At 40.5% G+C, this 16133-nt stretch overlaps 1 protein-coding gene across 1 annotated transcript in view; it reads right to left on the bottom strand.

Moving 5' to 3' along the window:
* The window catches only part of STMN2 (stathmin 2), a 41376-nt gene extending 25631 nt beyond the window's left edge, over positions 1–15745 (bottom strand). Inside the window, exon 1 of the mRNA XM_040588640.1 lies at positions 15453–15745. Coding sequence (XP_040444574.1) covers positions 15453–15471 — 19 coding nt within the window. The 5' untranslated portion in view covers positions 15472–15745. The remainder of the gene's footprint in view (positions 1–15452) is intronic.
* Positions 15746–16133: the final 388 nt, after the last annotated feature.

The following is a 16133-nucleotide window of genomic DNA, read 5'->3' as shown; positions in this document are numbered from 1 at the left end:
GCCAGTTCTCAGTGGCAGGCTGGTCCTTGCTATTCTTCTGGGATCAGATATACATGTGATTTTAATAGAACTGTAAGTCAGATATAAAATGTGTCTTCCTTTTATAACTCGTGTGAGGGTTGTAACCACAACCCTCAGTAATACACAGCCTCTGCCACTCCAAAGTGCAGGTATCTTTGACATCTTCCAGTATTTAAAAAATTGTGCTTTGAACTGATCAAAATATTAGTCTTAATTTAAGACTCAGAAAACAATAAGAAAATTAAATTGCAAGGTGCATTTTTTTTTGCTTTAGGCAAAGAAAATACTGAGGGCAGTCAGCTAAGTAAAAATTTGTGTTTATATTGTATGGGATAAATGCAATTATAATTTGCAATAGGGTTGGACTCTTGATCTTTACATTCCAGTAATTAAAGGTATTCCTTGCTTGCTGAGTCATTTCATTGAGTGCAGAACATATTGCAATTATTTTCACATCATAATTACCAGGAGAATCCATTTTACAGACAATATGCTACTGTGAGGGCCGTGGCCTTAAGGTACCCCTCAAACTAAGCATTTCATATCGACTAGAGACCCATTTTATAGTGTCTGAATAGCAAACGCATAGAAACATTCATTATTTGGTTTATATATATGTGTATACATAAATGTGTATCTATATAAAGCTTTTTTCACAAGCATTTACTGGTTGATTTTGAGCAATCCACATATATTTGATGTACTTAACCCAAAGCCAAATATGTGTAACTGCATCTTTATACTACACAATCACTCTTAGTGGCTGCCATGACTACCGACTAAATGTCAAAATGCAAAAGACAATGAAAGGAGACAGTTTGAAAAATCCAGATTTCTTCTGGGTTTTGAATAGAATTTTAATGTTGTGGGACATTTTAAAAATAAGGATGTCTCATCAGTTTGAATAAAGGCATTAGTTTGCTTTCTATACACAGTTGCAAATGACATATGTAAGTAGATTACTTAAAAATGAAGGATTCCTACCCTTGCAATAATACAGACAATGGCATACACATTGTAATTGCGTTAATTAACAACAATATTTTAAATCTGAATGCCAGAACAAAATAAGCTCTTAGTAAATGACTTTTAAATTTCTGTATAATAATTCTGATATTAGAGTTTGCCTGTTGATGTAACTCGTATTTGTGGAGGATTTTGCTTTAAACCCATGGAGTTGTGATAATGGAACCTGTATTGCAGATGCCCTGATACTCTGTTTTATACTTGGGTGCATTATACTGTATAGCTTAACTCCCTTTTTTTATAATGAAGGTTATAGAAATTTAAATGCTTTTATACAAATTTGAGAGTATATGTTAGAGCAAGGGGCTGCATTTATGTAATTAAAAGTTATTCCAAAGGACTGAATTTCTGGGTTTAGAGAAATTTTGTCTTTAATTTAAGAAAGTCTCCCTACGCAGGATGCCTGTCAAGGGGGTGTTTATCTTTGGAGAAATCCTTTGGTTCAAAAATAATGACTTTAGGTTTTGAAGGACTTTGAAAGCACTGCACAGAGTAAGCAAAGATGACAGCAACTCCCTGATCAACCATGTTGAAAGTGGATTCTGTAAAATTCATCTTTTCATTTGGCATTATCTCCTTGGAAAAGCATCTTTTGGCTAGTCCCCAAATCTAGAAACTGGGGCTACTTCTAGACATTTCAGTGTTCAACACGTTCACCATGAAAATCTATTTTCATAACATTTAAAGACATAAGATAATTTTCTGTTAGTCTTCTACACAGTCCTAAAGAGAGTACAGATGCCCAAGTGAGAATTCCGATGATGTTTCAGTGTGATGCTATGTAAACTCCTGATTGTCAGTGCTGAAAGATGAAGCCTAAGCACCAAAACAAGAATGGATACTGGGCAGTGATTTTTTTTTAAAAAGTAAATTTACAGAAATAAATTCAGCATAAGTAGGTTGGCTCTGAAAGTCTCACAAGGAAGAGTTTTTTTGCTATTTCTTCCATCTTTCTTTTAAAGGGGTCAGATGGGGAAAATGGAGAAAGGAAGCAGGCCAGAACCAGCAGTGTGTGCGAATCAACAGGAGGGGACATTGGGTTCACCAGTGGTTGAAAGTGTTTGCTGCTGTGGAGCTGCACCTGAGGTACTGCACCCAGTTTTGGGACCCCCAATTTCAGAGGGACATGGAGAAACAGGTGAAGGTCTAGTGGAGAGCTACCAGGAAGGTGAGGGACCTGAAGCATGTGGCCTGTAAAGGGGTGGTGGAGGCAGCCAGGTTTGTTCAGTTTGGCAAAGAGGTGGCTAAGGGACAATATACTAGCTGCTCGCAACTATTTGGAGGAAAGATCCGTGAAATGACAGACCCAAACTCTTCCAGATAACAGAAGGAACAACAGCTACAAATTGTGGCTTGGGAAGTTGTGAGATCATCCATTCAGGAGCTGGCTAAACAAAGTGATGATGGTCCCTCCTCAAGCAGGACAGGCTAGATAATTTCTAGACGTCCTTCCAACCAGTTTCTCCATAGTTCGATTCCCAAAGTGAGCTCAGTTTTATGTGTGCCATTGCAGGAGGGAGGGCTTACTAGCAACTTAGAGCCCCAGCTGTACTCCTCTTCGTTATTCACATCTTTTAGTGTTTGCTATCCTAACAAAAATCCATCCCATCTCACTGGACCTCTGCACCATGGCTATCATTCAGGATTTGTACATTAGTTGCAGACTTTTGGTGAGCTCATCCCCATCACATTACAGAACCAAACCCCTCAGGATCCCTTCCTGGCTCTTCCCCCAACCACTCATTCACTTGCTGCCCTCCATCCTACTTCTTCTCTTGCAAAAGAACCTCACGGTTTCCTTTTGCCACATTCCAAGAGCACCTCATTGGGCTGTCACTAGGAAGAAACTGCAGATGTTCAGCTCTTGGACTTCAGATGTGGCCATCACCATAGGCCATTTCTCCAGTCATCCTGCCTCTTTCTGAAATGCAGTCTTCCAAGTAACCTTTCAGATCTGGTAAAAATTCTCTCAGCATTTAAGCTTGCTTGGAAAGCAAGCAATAAACCATATAGAATAGACACAGGCAATACAAAAGATACATAAAAGCAAATAAAAAGGGTTGAAATTATTCTTTTACATTTTGGCTTTGCCTCATTGGGAAGATTTTGTATAGCTTGTGGAGTCTAAATGATCATTCCATTCTTGGAACCGTTGCAAACAAAATAGCAGCCTGGTCATCAGTGAGTATTAACTTAAGTAACACAACAAATCTGCTGTCTCTGCAAGTTTTGTTATTGAGCAAAACTGTAAAATCATATTGGAAATAGAGTATGTGGATATAAATGTGCCTATTTTAACCAGAAATTGGCACAATTGAAAACCTTTATATAGGTCAAACTTAGGACCTAATCCAGACCATAAAATAAATCTGAGACATTTATGTAATGGGACATTATGGGAAAAAGCACATGCAAAGCATGTATGTTTCAATAAACTTCAGCTTGAGCACCCATTGAGCTGTGGCCATTTATCAGTGGTCCCCTAGAAGCCCATCTAGAAGATATGGCCCATGTCCTGCATCATTCAACTGTCATGAACTTCTCCTAACTCCCAGTAAAATTAATTACAATAGTTGGACGTTTTTGCCAGTCCTGATCTTGAGCTGATTAATACTGTTTTACTAGCAATCAGATCATTCACAGATGAAATACTAGCCTTGTTTTAAGTCAAACAAAAAGTCCTCTTTGACTTTGGTGCATTTAAGTTTTATCCAATAGATGCTTTCTGGGGGGCTTTCTAAGATGAAATTTTTGCATTATTCGTCACATATATATGGCTTTTAGATTTTTCTGCATGATCTTTCACTGAACCATCTATGCAGGCATTATTACTAATCACCTGATTCATATTTCTGCTATTGTATCCTGCCATGTCTTTATGCATATATTAAAACATTTGATTGCCTCCATTAAGAAAATAATGATACCACTCAGCAGCATATTGTTAAAATTTATCATAGTTAAGCACAGATTATAAATATTATTGAGTACTTTAATCAGAAGATGTGTAAAATGAATGAGAAAAGAAAAATAATGACGGCCTCTTCTTTGAAACCATGCTGATGGTGCAAAGAAATTAGTATATTATTCAGAATTTATTAAATTGGCTGAAAGAGAACATTTGCTGATGGGATATTTTTGTTACAATTGATGCTACGATAAAACTAGAACAGGAATCATTGTTTAGAGAAAGTGAACTCTGTTTTAAGTAGCTTTGCTCAGGTTTGCATGATAGAAATACATTGATTTTTGAAGATGTAGAATAAATGTCTATGTTATAACAATTTATGTGGACTTTCAGTAATGAGACTGCTCCCAATTAAATCTTTCGTGATCCACCTCTGTTCTTCATCTTTCTCTTCTCCTTCCTTCTTTTATACTGTTTTTCAATTTAGTGATTTTTACCCTGTTCTGAAATATTACTGAAGATTTCTAGAATTCATTTGTTCTGTCGCTTTATTTACCTCTCTGTAGCTATATATCTATCTGTTTCTCTGTTTTTCTGCAGTACTAGCCTTCACTTACACAGAAGAGGATCTTGATAAACCCAGAGACACCACTCTGTTACTAAATTAACCACATGAGGAGCTGATCCCTGCAGAGATGCTTCATTGATTTCTGTGGGGCTCTGCTGTGAGGGTGCTTGGCTCATTTAGAATAAAAAAGGTGCATTGTGCACCAGCATATCTCAGCATCAACAGTCTGTCATTAAAGGCAAATCAGAACTTCTTCTGTGTTGTTCAGACGGTTCTTTATAACAAACTTATCAAACTTCCAGGACTGGTTTTCCCATCCTATTTTTCATTATCTTCTAAAAGTAGCAGGAGCTGGAGTTACACAAATGTCAACTCATAACGGCTTGCTTTTTCTTTTTTGTTGTATAATCAAATTCTTTTTCCTGTATAAAAAAGCCTCTTTTCCTGCATAATCAAATTCTCCTTGATTAGTGTATCTGGCTTTTATATGACTTTTCAAAATAATAAAGGAAATGTTTCCTTCCTAAGCTGATCCTTCAGGAGATTTAAAAGGGGGAAAAAATAGGTTAATCAGCTGTAAATTGACATGGGTCTACTACCATAGGTTTCCACTGGTTTAGGATCTAATTCTAGCCAGACTGGTGTTCCTGGCCTTTGCATATCTTAGCCACTTAAATGCCTGACCACACACCACAGTGAGCCATTGCTATTTCCACTTTTATTTCTTCCACTGCATTAGAAAATACGGGCGTCCTCCTTCCACTGAACATCACTTTGTTAAATTACAATGATCTGCCCTACAGTTTTCTTGGCTGGAGGGCTGCCTCTTGGTGAACTTTGGAGAAGCTTTTAGCAAAAATCATTTCACTGTTTCTGGGAAGTTGACTAGGGTGAACTAAATAAGCACTTACTCTATTTGTCTGAAAGGCTCTATCACTTTGTGCCAGGAAATCATTCCTCATTTGAAAAACCTGCCCAGGCCTGGCTGTAGAATAAGTATTTGAAATATGTGATTTCAGGATTCAGCCATGGCTGGGAGAGACATGTCCAAGCTTTACAGCCAATTTCTCTGAAGACACTTTGTGCTGGACATGACTAATTCCCATGGGCTGAGAGCGATGCTTCAAGGACTGCTCTTCCTGTTTGCTGTGGACCAGAGGAATGGTGGAAACTGGAAAAAGAAGAGGAAACAACTATCCTGTGGGCTTAATTCCTCCTCTTCTGGCCCCACAGAAGTGTGAAGGATTATCAGAAGGGCTGCATGAAGGAACAATAGTTGAATTTGCCTGATAGAAGAAACTGCTGAGAGCAGATGATTTAAAAAACAAATAAATAATTAAAAAAAAAAAAGGTAAAGTCAGTCAAGAGATGAGGGAGTGGGATGATTGAAACTGGACCAAGAATGAGGGTGACACAATGACTGACTGGATAATGAGACTGGGTTGAGAAAATGAGGGGATGGGTACCAAGGAAACAGATTGGGGCTGGAAATCAGTAGGTGGTGGGGAAGAAGCAGATGGAAAACTCTGATTAGGGTAGCAGATTGTTCACAAGAAAGTTCAGAGTCATCTGGAAAAGAAACCTTCCTGACTGCTAGCTCAGACTTTCCTTTAATATGTAAATGACACTAAAAGACCAGAAAAATATTAGAGTAGCAGTTCAGGGACAGACTAAGGTCCATCTGATATAATATTCTGTTTCCAGGGTACTTTTTCTTAATGTTTTATTTTAATCTAGAAAATCATATCTGTGTATCTACATAGAAATGTACTATATGTAAATTTGTAATCTTTGTGTTGTAGATAACTCCTATTTGCTTCTCTAAATGCCCTGAATTTTCTGCCAGGGTTCAGTATTTATTCTCAATATTGCAATTTTTTACCCTTGACAGTGCCGTTCACATCCTTTTTGCAGAAATCAGGATGCCAGCAGAGCCAAGACCTCTGGAACAGCATTGCCAAGCTACACAAACTGATAATTACAATTCTGCAGAATGCTTAAAAGTACTTCTGTCATGTTTAAACCTGTTTTTCAGGCCTCCCACCACTAAAAGGTAAAATTCTTTACACTGTTAATCTAATGCAGTATGATTCCCTAAGTAAGATATTTCCCTTAATGTTTCACTGCAAAAAATGTGAATGCACTTCAGAATGGAATAACTTGAATCCTCAATGCAGATTAAAATAAATATCTTACTATTATTTTTCTTAAGAAGTTATTATTGATATTTTACTGGGAAAATAATGTTTAGAGGTAGATCATAGTTTCCACAGCAGGAAGCTATTTGCTTTGAGAACAAGTGTTCTGTTGACAAAGATTAAACATTTCTGTTTTTAAACCACAGTGAGCATGAGCTTCTTTCCTATCTACAACCTATAGTATTGAAAGCTCCTTGACTGCAGTTTTGACAGCATCAAAAAATATCTAAAAACTTCAAAAATATATTAGCTTAGAAGTAGTCTTTTATATTACATATACATAAATTGAATAAATGCCAGTACCTAGAGACAAAGACTGTATATTCAAATATATTCAAATATTCAAAAACATGAATGCTGAGTGACATCGGTTGCTCTTTCTTTTCACATGAATGATGTAAGAAACAAATATACCAAAACAGTTAAATTTGATATTTAGTAAAGACTAATAAAATGGGTTACAGAAGTGAATTTCTCTTCCAAAAAGAGTCTTTGAAAAATTATACAGCTTGATTCATGCATTCATTTTGAAGTAAAAGATTTCCTAGGAGCACACGTTTCTTACAGCTTCATTCAGGTAACTGAAGGATTGGCAGTACAAAAATACTAGTAACCCAAAAAATTTAATTTTTGCTGCACTTTTAGATACAAATGTAGGCAAATTTTTTTTTGCATGTTTAACCTGGCTGTGGTCTTTACAGTCTTTTGAAAAGGAAAAAATAATAATAACAGTAATAACTTTACACACTTCAGGGAGCCTTGCCAATGAAATCACATCGGGAGATCATCCTAGTGGAAACCAGAGGATGAATTTGAACAGGTGTATATCAGAAATCTTAAGCCAAAAGGACAATTTATGTTTTCAATAACTTTAGAAAGGGTCAAAGACAGTATCAACATCAAAAGTTATAGCTACCTAGACACTTACTGACTAATGAATATATTTAAATGTAAAAAAGCATCTAAGGGTACTTTAGCCAGCTTCAGATAAAGTATACTTTAGTTTAAGGTAAATTCTCAATTTGTAGACTTCTACACCAATAAGTAGTATAAAATATACACATTGTTTGTTACTTTTTCTTTACCTAAAAGTTCCCTAAGGATTATGAGAACTGCCTGAAAAGCACGGAATGCTAATACAGCTTTAGAAGTTAAATTGCTCTGTTTCCTAATCTGATGAGCATGAATTTTTGCAGCTTCTCATATGTGAGCATTGCTACACATTTCCATGCAGTATGGAACACAACCTTGAACCACAACTCTGAGGTTAGTATGTGAGAGTACCCCCATCTTAATGTAGAGAAAGTCAGGCCATAAAATGATTAAGGGACAAATCCAATAAAGGAGCTATATACCTAAAATTATATTTAGAAAAAATCAGGCTTCTACATTCAAAATACAGATTTTGCAAATTCCCACATGGCTGCAGAGAGGGCATGAAAATCCATAAATACCACAAATTGTGCTCTTCAGATTGGTGGTGTGTTATAGGGTGCTACATTTTTGTACGAGCAAGGGTGCCTCAGACTTGATATGTTTAATCCTCTAACACTGGGAAGTGGGTGTTCTTCAAACCCAGACCCTGTCCTCTGAAGAAATCTGTGTAGCCCATTACCTGACAGCATGTGGCACACATAGATAGGACAGGGTCCTTCACAAATGCAGGAACAGCCACTGCTTTCTTTTAAAATGCAGGTGTGGGGAAACATTGCTGGCTGTCTTACTGCTGCCCTTTGGGACAGCTGTCTACAGTGACCCCCTTTGACTGGGAAATGCCAGAGCCGGGTTCAATCTCTTTCAGAAATGAGGGGATCCAAGCTGAAGTCTCAACTGCCACCCAAAGAAACTCAAGTTTTACTTTCTGCTCCCGAAACTGTTTCTATTTTGCTGTATCATGCAAAATCCAGTGATGATCCCATACACCCAGTGTTTCCAGTTACTAGGAGGAGGTCATCCTTCCTCTTGTGTGCCCTCTTGTCCTCACTCCCCCATGATGTTCTTCCTATAGGAGGGTGGAAAGAGGCCACAGCTTGGTGGCTCTGATGTTCTCTGCAGAGGCAGGACAAGCAGAGACAATCCAGCACCACACTCGGAGGCTAACCACCAGCTGTTTGACTGAGGGCCAGGAGTGCACCCATTGCCACCTCTTTTTCCTCCCACCATGATGGAGAAGATCGAAGCAGGGCTTCTCTGCAGGCATGGATGAAGCGCCCAAGGGATAGTTGAAGTCCCACAATTCCCCCCTGCATTTCTCTCTGGGTCAGTGAGTGGTGAGTACATTTACTCTGGGTAGACCTCATCAATGTGCTGTTCAACCATAAGCCACAGGTGCCTCAGAGCTTTACTGACTCTGTCCTCGGTCACCTCCCTAAACTAAAGACCTGCTTGGGCAAAACTGGTGGAAAAAACCCCACCAAACCCCAGCAATCCTGTTTTGTGATTGTGTGCATGAAGGATCACAGTTTCTCCACACAATAACTGCTACAACATTGATGGGTTTTGTGTATTAGAATGAGTGCATAGATTATAATTTATTTATGACCTTCCTGGATTAGACAGCTATACCTTCAAAAAAATAACATTTCTAAATGTATTCATCAAAGACTAAAATTTTGTGTAGATGCTGTGCATCAGTTTAAAACTGCACATCTTGGCAGAAAGAGCTTAAATTCACTTCATTTGTTAAATTCTGTATTAGCAGACAGGAAAAAGAAAAACATAATAAGTGCAAAAGAAAATGAAATAATTACAGAGCAGCTTTGTATGCTGGTATTGCTTAGATACACAATGTCTTGAATATTTTGTTCCCAGGAGCCAGCATTTCTGCATTAGTCCATTTTCTTTTGACTGAGGATGCAGGTCTGTGCAGACTGAGGTCTCCAAAGCAGGTTTTTTTGGTTTTGAAAAGTGCTGAGCAACCAGAGCAACAGATACTGCCTGCACGGCAGTCATGGGTGCTCAGCACCTCGCAGGATTGAGGTATGTGTCCCAGGTAGAATTGCTGGCTGGTGTTCACAGGGGAACTCACATCTCCAAGTGGGATCAAGACTAAGTATTTTTAAACTGAATGGAAACCAACAACTCAGACTGTATCCACATTATTCATAGCAGGAGGTGTGTAGCCTAGCAAGAACCGTGAATACCAGCTGTACCTCCAAATCAGCTACCAATGTCTGTGTCCCCATGGGCTAAGGATCAGCTGATAGTGTTGAGGCCAGTGGCTGAACTCGGTTGGCTCCAATGAAGCAAGACTCATTTGCAAAGTTGACCCATCTACCATCCATTTTATGGATACTGCTGAAGAAGACACGTTCTCTACTAGCCACCTAACGACAGCAACAGTTTTTGTTTATAAAGGTGACTTGCATGGAGAACTAAAATTGGATTTTTGAAGGTAGTTACTGAGAATTAAGCAAGCACTGCTGGTTCACGATGTAACATTTGCTCCTTCTTAAAGCACTGGGCAGTACTAGTGAGGGTGCCAGGAAAAGGGCTTTGAAGCCTCACAACATAAGTTGAAAGGTAAATGTACTCAACATATATACAGCCTGGGGGGGAGCACACTCTGTGAGGAGACTTGTTGGAGGACATCACTTCCAGCTACGTTGTTGCCCACTGGTCACAGGGCTAGGAGCCACCCTCAGTCCCTTACGTTTGAACAGTGGCTTTCTTGCCACTTTTAGTGGCAAGCTTTTAGTGAGTTAATTTTCCAACTATGTCAATCATTTGAAGTGACACCATTTTAGGGTGCCTACTTGAAGACACCTAGGGCTTGATATTTTTCAGGAGTGCAGAACATCTCTTGTTCCTTTTGACTATGCACTAATAAGGTAGTTAAATTAGACCTACATGAAAATGCTGCACAGGTGAAGCATTGCCCAGACCTACCTGTTGTGGGAACCCTCTGATGTCTGTGTTTCAGACTACACAGTAATGTCTACTTGTCACAGAAGGCTTTTAGGAGAATTAATTAGTTAATTTTGTATAGTCTTTGAAGGCTAAAATGCTATCTAAATATATTGCTGGATATGAGTGTCCATCTCTCTTCTGTAATGAGTTTTTTAAAAAATTAATGCTATTAATTTGAAAATGGAGAATTCTTTTCTAAAAAAATGAATATAAATGTCTCCTGAGAAAAAAATATAACCATGAGGTTACATTACACATGTATTTACAGTAAAAAATAGCTGCGCAAAATGTGATCTAGAGAAATGTACTATTGTAGTATAAATACGAAAGAAATTTTAAAAAAATCCAGGCTTCATTAATTAATTGAAGGAAATTAAAATTGACAAAATCAATATGAATGAATTACTGGAATACATTATTAAACAGGGAAGCCTTTAGTATAAATAGACCTTGTATTGGGACAAAGAGATGATGGAGGTGGATGTGAGAGAACATTTTGGAAGTGTTCAAGCTGCTGAAGTTTGTTTTTATTTCCTCAGCATATTATGGGATCTCTTCCACAAGATGATGGAATAGATGACGCTCCATCCTCCCGCATGTACACTTCACAGGATAAGTAAGGAACTGCTATGAGGCAATATAAATTCTTAGCCATAGGGACTGTTTTAAAAATTATTACCGCCTCATTTCTCAATAGCAGGAAGAGTACTCTAAAAACAGGAAAAGAATGTGAAAAGGTGCTAATCTTTATTTCTCCAGTGAACTGTACTTGCCAGCGACTTTATATTAGCTTAGTAATCAAAATTGTCAGAAAAATAAACTAATTGGAATGTTTCTTCTGCTAGATCTTGACAAAATTTGGAACAATGGTGTCTCAGTCAAATCACATTTCTGCTAACATTATAAGACAATAAACTTTTCTGAATGTCTGCATTCATTCTCATCTTAAAGTAATTTCCTATTTGTCTATTCAGATACATAATCTTCTGACAGTTGAAAACAATTCAGTACTGGCTTGTGTTCATTTATTTATAAAAGTGAAATAATTGTATTTATTTATAAAAGGGAAATGTTAAAACCTTCTGCTAAAAACTGCATAGTATGGAAAGGAGCATGTTCAGTCCAAGTTCAGCCTGGTACTTAGCCATATGTTGTTTAACCTGAAGCTTGTTGCTGCCATTGATGTCCAGATGACTACTCATGTGCAGTTGTTGAAGATCAATCAAGTGTTTAAGTGCACTGGCAGATCAGAGGCAGATTGCTTACCCCTTTGCAGTAAAAAAGTCTAGTTAGTAAAATAATTGAACCAGTTAAACTCAACAATCATACACTTACTTATGACTTCATGTGTATGTTTACATACCAGATAAGCCAGTAATGTAGTACTCTGTTAATAGACAGGCTTAGCAGTGACATAACATCCATCAAGCTAAGTATGGAGGTCTGAGCTTGTAACTAATATGCAAATGACAAAGCAGAACAACTCTGAAGTACTTTCACAACAGTTTAATCAGTCTTACTGAGATATGCAAAGAAGGCAGCATGGGGCTGCCTGAATTCCCCATACCCTCATAATCGCAGCCATTTATCAGCTCACAAAAGTCCTGACTATCTCAAAAGGAGTCTGAATTAAAATCCTTTTAACACATTATTAACACATATCCCATGTATTTCTGTTAAACAGCTTCCTCTAAAATAAGAGCTGTAATTGGGACTTAGACTTTCTGTATGATAATTGTCTGAAGATGTTTTCATAATAAATATTATTTAAATTAGAAGTTTATCCAACCAGGTCCATGGCCTATCAGGTCTGTAGTGACCCCACCTGCAAAAGCTGCTGATTTATGTAACATACGTCCTGTATGGCAGGGGGCATAAGGTATGAAGGAGTCCATCCAGACAATCCAGATTTCATTTGGAAGATGGCATCAAGGGGAGGGTGCGATTTAAAAGCCTCCAGAATTTCTGTACAGTCCTGTCATATGAAATTTTAAAACAAGATGCACAAATATAGATAATAGGGGTGTGTGTGTGTGTGCCTGGTACACATCATTCATATGCTATGTAAACTAAATAGAAAGAACTTCATGAACATCCAGAGTGTCCTGAGCTCCAGAAGTTCTTGTAGCTGTTGAAATTCCTGTGTAAACCAAAGGATCTTTCCTTGAAAACCTTTTATTTAACAAAGCCTAGGAGAAAATGAGGCTTAATTTTGCCTTCTATGGCAGAATATATACACAGATTTAGCAAGGTATTTAGCATCTGCCTAACCTGAGTTATGTGAAGAACACTGTCCAAAGCCAGTAGGACTATTCACATGCTCAAACTCAAAGACACCTGCTAAGTGCCTTGCTGGACCAGGGCCAGAAACATAACAGTGGGCCAGCTTAAGCTGATTAGAAATGTTCTGTTGGCTTCAGTGGCAGCAGGATCCAGCTTTTATTGCTGCTTTGCAAAATACGGTGCTCAACAGGGGAAAAAAATCAGGCATTGTAGTCCTTTCAGTGGTCTATTGGGTAAAGCTTGAGTACAAAACAAATGCAGCTTAGTTAGCACTAACTGGAAATGTGTGTGACTGAGAATGCATCTATTTTTCCGTATGAAATTAAAATTTGTTGCCTTGAAGAAACTCTTGAAATAAAGTGGCTTATTCTAATAGGCTGTGTAGATCCCAATTTTCTCTACAAATAAATATAACAAGGAAGAATAAAGTCGAAAGAAATGGTGAAAAGGATCCTCAGCCTCTGTGAGTTTAAGGAGGGAAGACACTTTTAATAATGTATTTTCCATTTTTTAATTGAATGCCATTGTAACTAGTATTTTTAGAACGCCCAGCCAGGTAGTTACATTGCTTTTTATGGTTCGTGTATGTAGCTTGTTAATCAGGTATTAATAGGCGAACTGGTGTGACACAGCCAGTTTGTCTCTGGGCAAACCTAACGATTCCAGGCATCTCTCTGGCTGCAGAAACCTTTATATTTATGTGCTGCGAGATCATTAACTGTAGGCCGATGAGCCCTTTACTTCCCTAGTGACAGAATTCCTACCAGAGCCTTCTGCAGCGATAAGTCTCCGACTGACTACAAATTATCAATACTGATTACCAGATTGCTGCAGTGGGGAGGGGACGGCGTGCTCAGCACTGCAGGGCTGGCCAGGCTCCCACAGCCCTTGTCTCCCTCCTCTATTTGCGTCTACAGCTGCCTCATGCCTCGTTCCCAGGGGTGCCATGGCCAGGTTAAAACGCTTGCAATCCATGCCGATTATTCCTCAGGAGTGGAACATCAGCATTCATGGAAATAAATGTATAAAGCAGCAGCAGTTACAGCCAGTGCCGGGAGAATTCGGTGTAACTTTGTGTAACGTGATTAGGAGCGGTAACAGAGTCCGCACGGAATGGGAATCAGAATGGGATTTGCTTCTTGGGGGCGCGTAATAATTGTGTCGGAGCTCTCCATCCTTATTTTGTGGGATTTGTGTGTGCGTGACTTTAATGGTGAATGATTGTGTAAACTAGAATCTGAATGCATCAAGCATAGAACCTGCCTCACTCTCCCCCCCCCCCCAAAAAAAAAAAAAAAAAAAAAGAAAGAAAATAAAAAAAAAAAAGAAAAATCAAGGAGCAATATGGTCTGGATGCTTTCAGCAGCCTGACACCACGGCTGTTCTCCTTCTCTCCCTCCCACACCCTTCCAGTGCGATTTTCCGCTCCCCCACCCACCCCACCAGCCTCCCTCGAACAAAGGGGCCGGGGCCGGGCTGCTGCCGCCCGTCGCGCCGGCCGCCGGCGCCAGGACAAGGGACCCGCGGGCGCGGGGCTCCCCGGGGCCGCGGCTGCGGCGGGTACCGCGCAGCGCCCCCGCCCCGCCCCGCCCCGCCCGGCCACTCCCCGGGGCCCAGCGGGGGGGCGGCAGGGGGCGGCGAGCCGCGGCGGCGGGGCGCAGGGTGCGGCTGCTGCCCGGGGAAGCGGGGTGGGGGGGCCGCGGGGGGTGGGAGGATGCTTGGCTTGATCTGAAAAACGCACGGTAACAGCAGCCCTGCAAGCTGCCCCCGGGGAGCGAAAACCAGTGGGAACTGGTGGAAAACACCAGCTATGCGCGGTGCGGTGACCTACTTCAGCCGCCCCCCCGGCGGACTGCAGGTGCGGGCAGCGGGCAAGCGGCGGCTCCTTGCGGCCCCCCCGCAGCCCCTTGCGCCGGCTGGGCGCGGCCGGCCCGCAGTGCGCGCCGCCGCAGGTGCCCGCCCCGCCGCAGCCCCCTCGCCGGCACCGCGGCCCCGGTGCCGGCCTGACCCCCCCGGTGCCGGGTCTCCCTTGGTGGTGCCTCCCCATCTCCCTCGCCTCTTCTGCCCCCTCACCCCCCCGCGGGTCGCGGCTCGTTTCAGAAGCAGCGGGGAGCGCTGGCCCCGGCCAACGGGGGCTACGGGAGCGGCAGGAGGCGTGTGATAGCAGGGGTAACTTTCCAATTCGTATCCTTTTTTTTTTTTTTTCTTTTTTCTTTTCTTCTCCCTTTTAAATGCCACAATCTATTATATTCATATTTAAAATAATGAAAGCCGTTTCAAAATTAGGCTGTGCTTATGTGTCGACAACCCCCACCCCCACCCCAGCAAATAATTAATCCGATCTCGGGACGTTAAAAAAGCCCCGGGATCCCGCACCCCCTCCCTTTTTTTCTAATCCAAGAAATTAAAAATATGTTTAGCGTTGTCTTGATTTTTTTCCAAAATTCAGGCACACTGAGAAGACCACCCAGTGTAGGCAGCGGTCCTAGGAAATAGTGGCCTTGGTAGTGGCTGAAGAAAAAGAGATGCGGTTTCTTACCCATTGCTGTTTTAGCCATGGTGGGATGTGCAGGCTCTCAGAGGCGGTGAAGGCAAAGGGGTCCAGCTACAGCAGTGGAGAGAGGGAGAGAAGACTGAATAAGGCACTGAGTCAGCAGAGTGGGGCTGTGCGAGAGAAGGAGCAAGAGGCAGGAGCCCATGAATAATTATCGCTCCTCTACCCAAGCAGATTGGCTCTAGAGGTCCCCTGACATGACTCCTGCAGAGCCAGAATCTCCGGGCATTAAATATTGATCCACCAATGGTGCTGGAGTACAAAGTGCCAGAATGCAGTTTGAAATGGAAATCAGTCCTTGAATACCTTTCCCCCCTTGGTCTGGCTTTAATAGTACATTCCATGTCAAATGTTTTATGTCTTACATGAAAAAAGCCTATTGGTGTTGAAGGCTCTGCTGTTGCTACCTGTAAAACATGCACAGATTCATTTTAACACATTTTATCCCAAAGATATGACCAAAAAAAAAAAAAAAAAGAAAAAAAAAGGACACACCCACCTCCCAATGCAGGGGATTTTCTGTACCATTTCAGTAAACCAGCTGCTCATATTATTTTTACCTCAGCATCCCAATTCCTACAAAGGTATACAGATACCACATACAATTGTTTTCTACTCAATGTTTCTGCATTTCAGTGTTAGCATCCCCAGACTCAACCCTGGATA

This window comes from Falco naumanni, chromosome 3 (assembly GCF_017639655.2).
Source record: "Falco naumanni isolate bFalNau1 chromosome 3, bFalNau1.pat, whole genome shotgun sequence".
NCBI classification, from domain to species: Eukaryota; Metazoa; Chordata; class Aves; order Falconiformes; family Falconidae; genus Falco; species Falco naumanni.
The sequence above is the reverse complement of the archived record's forward strand: the minus strand, read 5'-3'. Positions and strand labels throughout refer to the sequence as shown.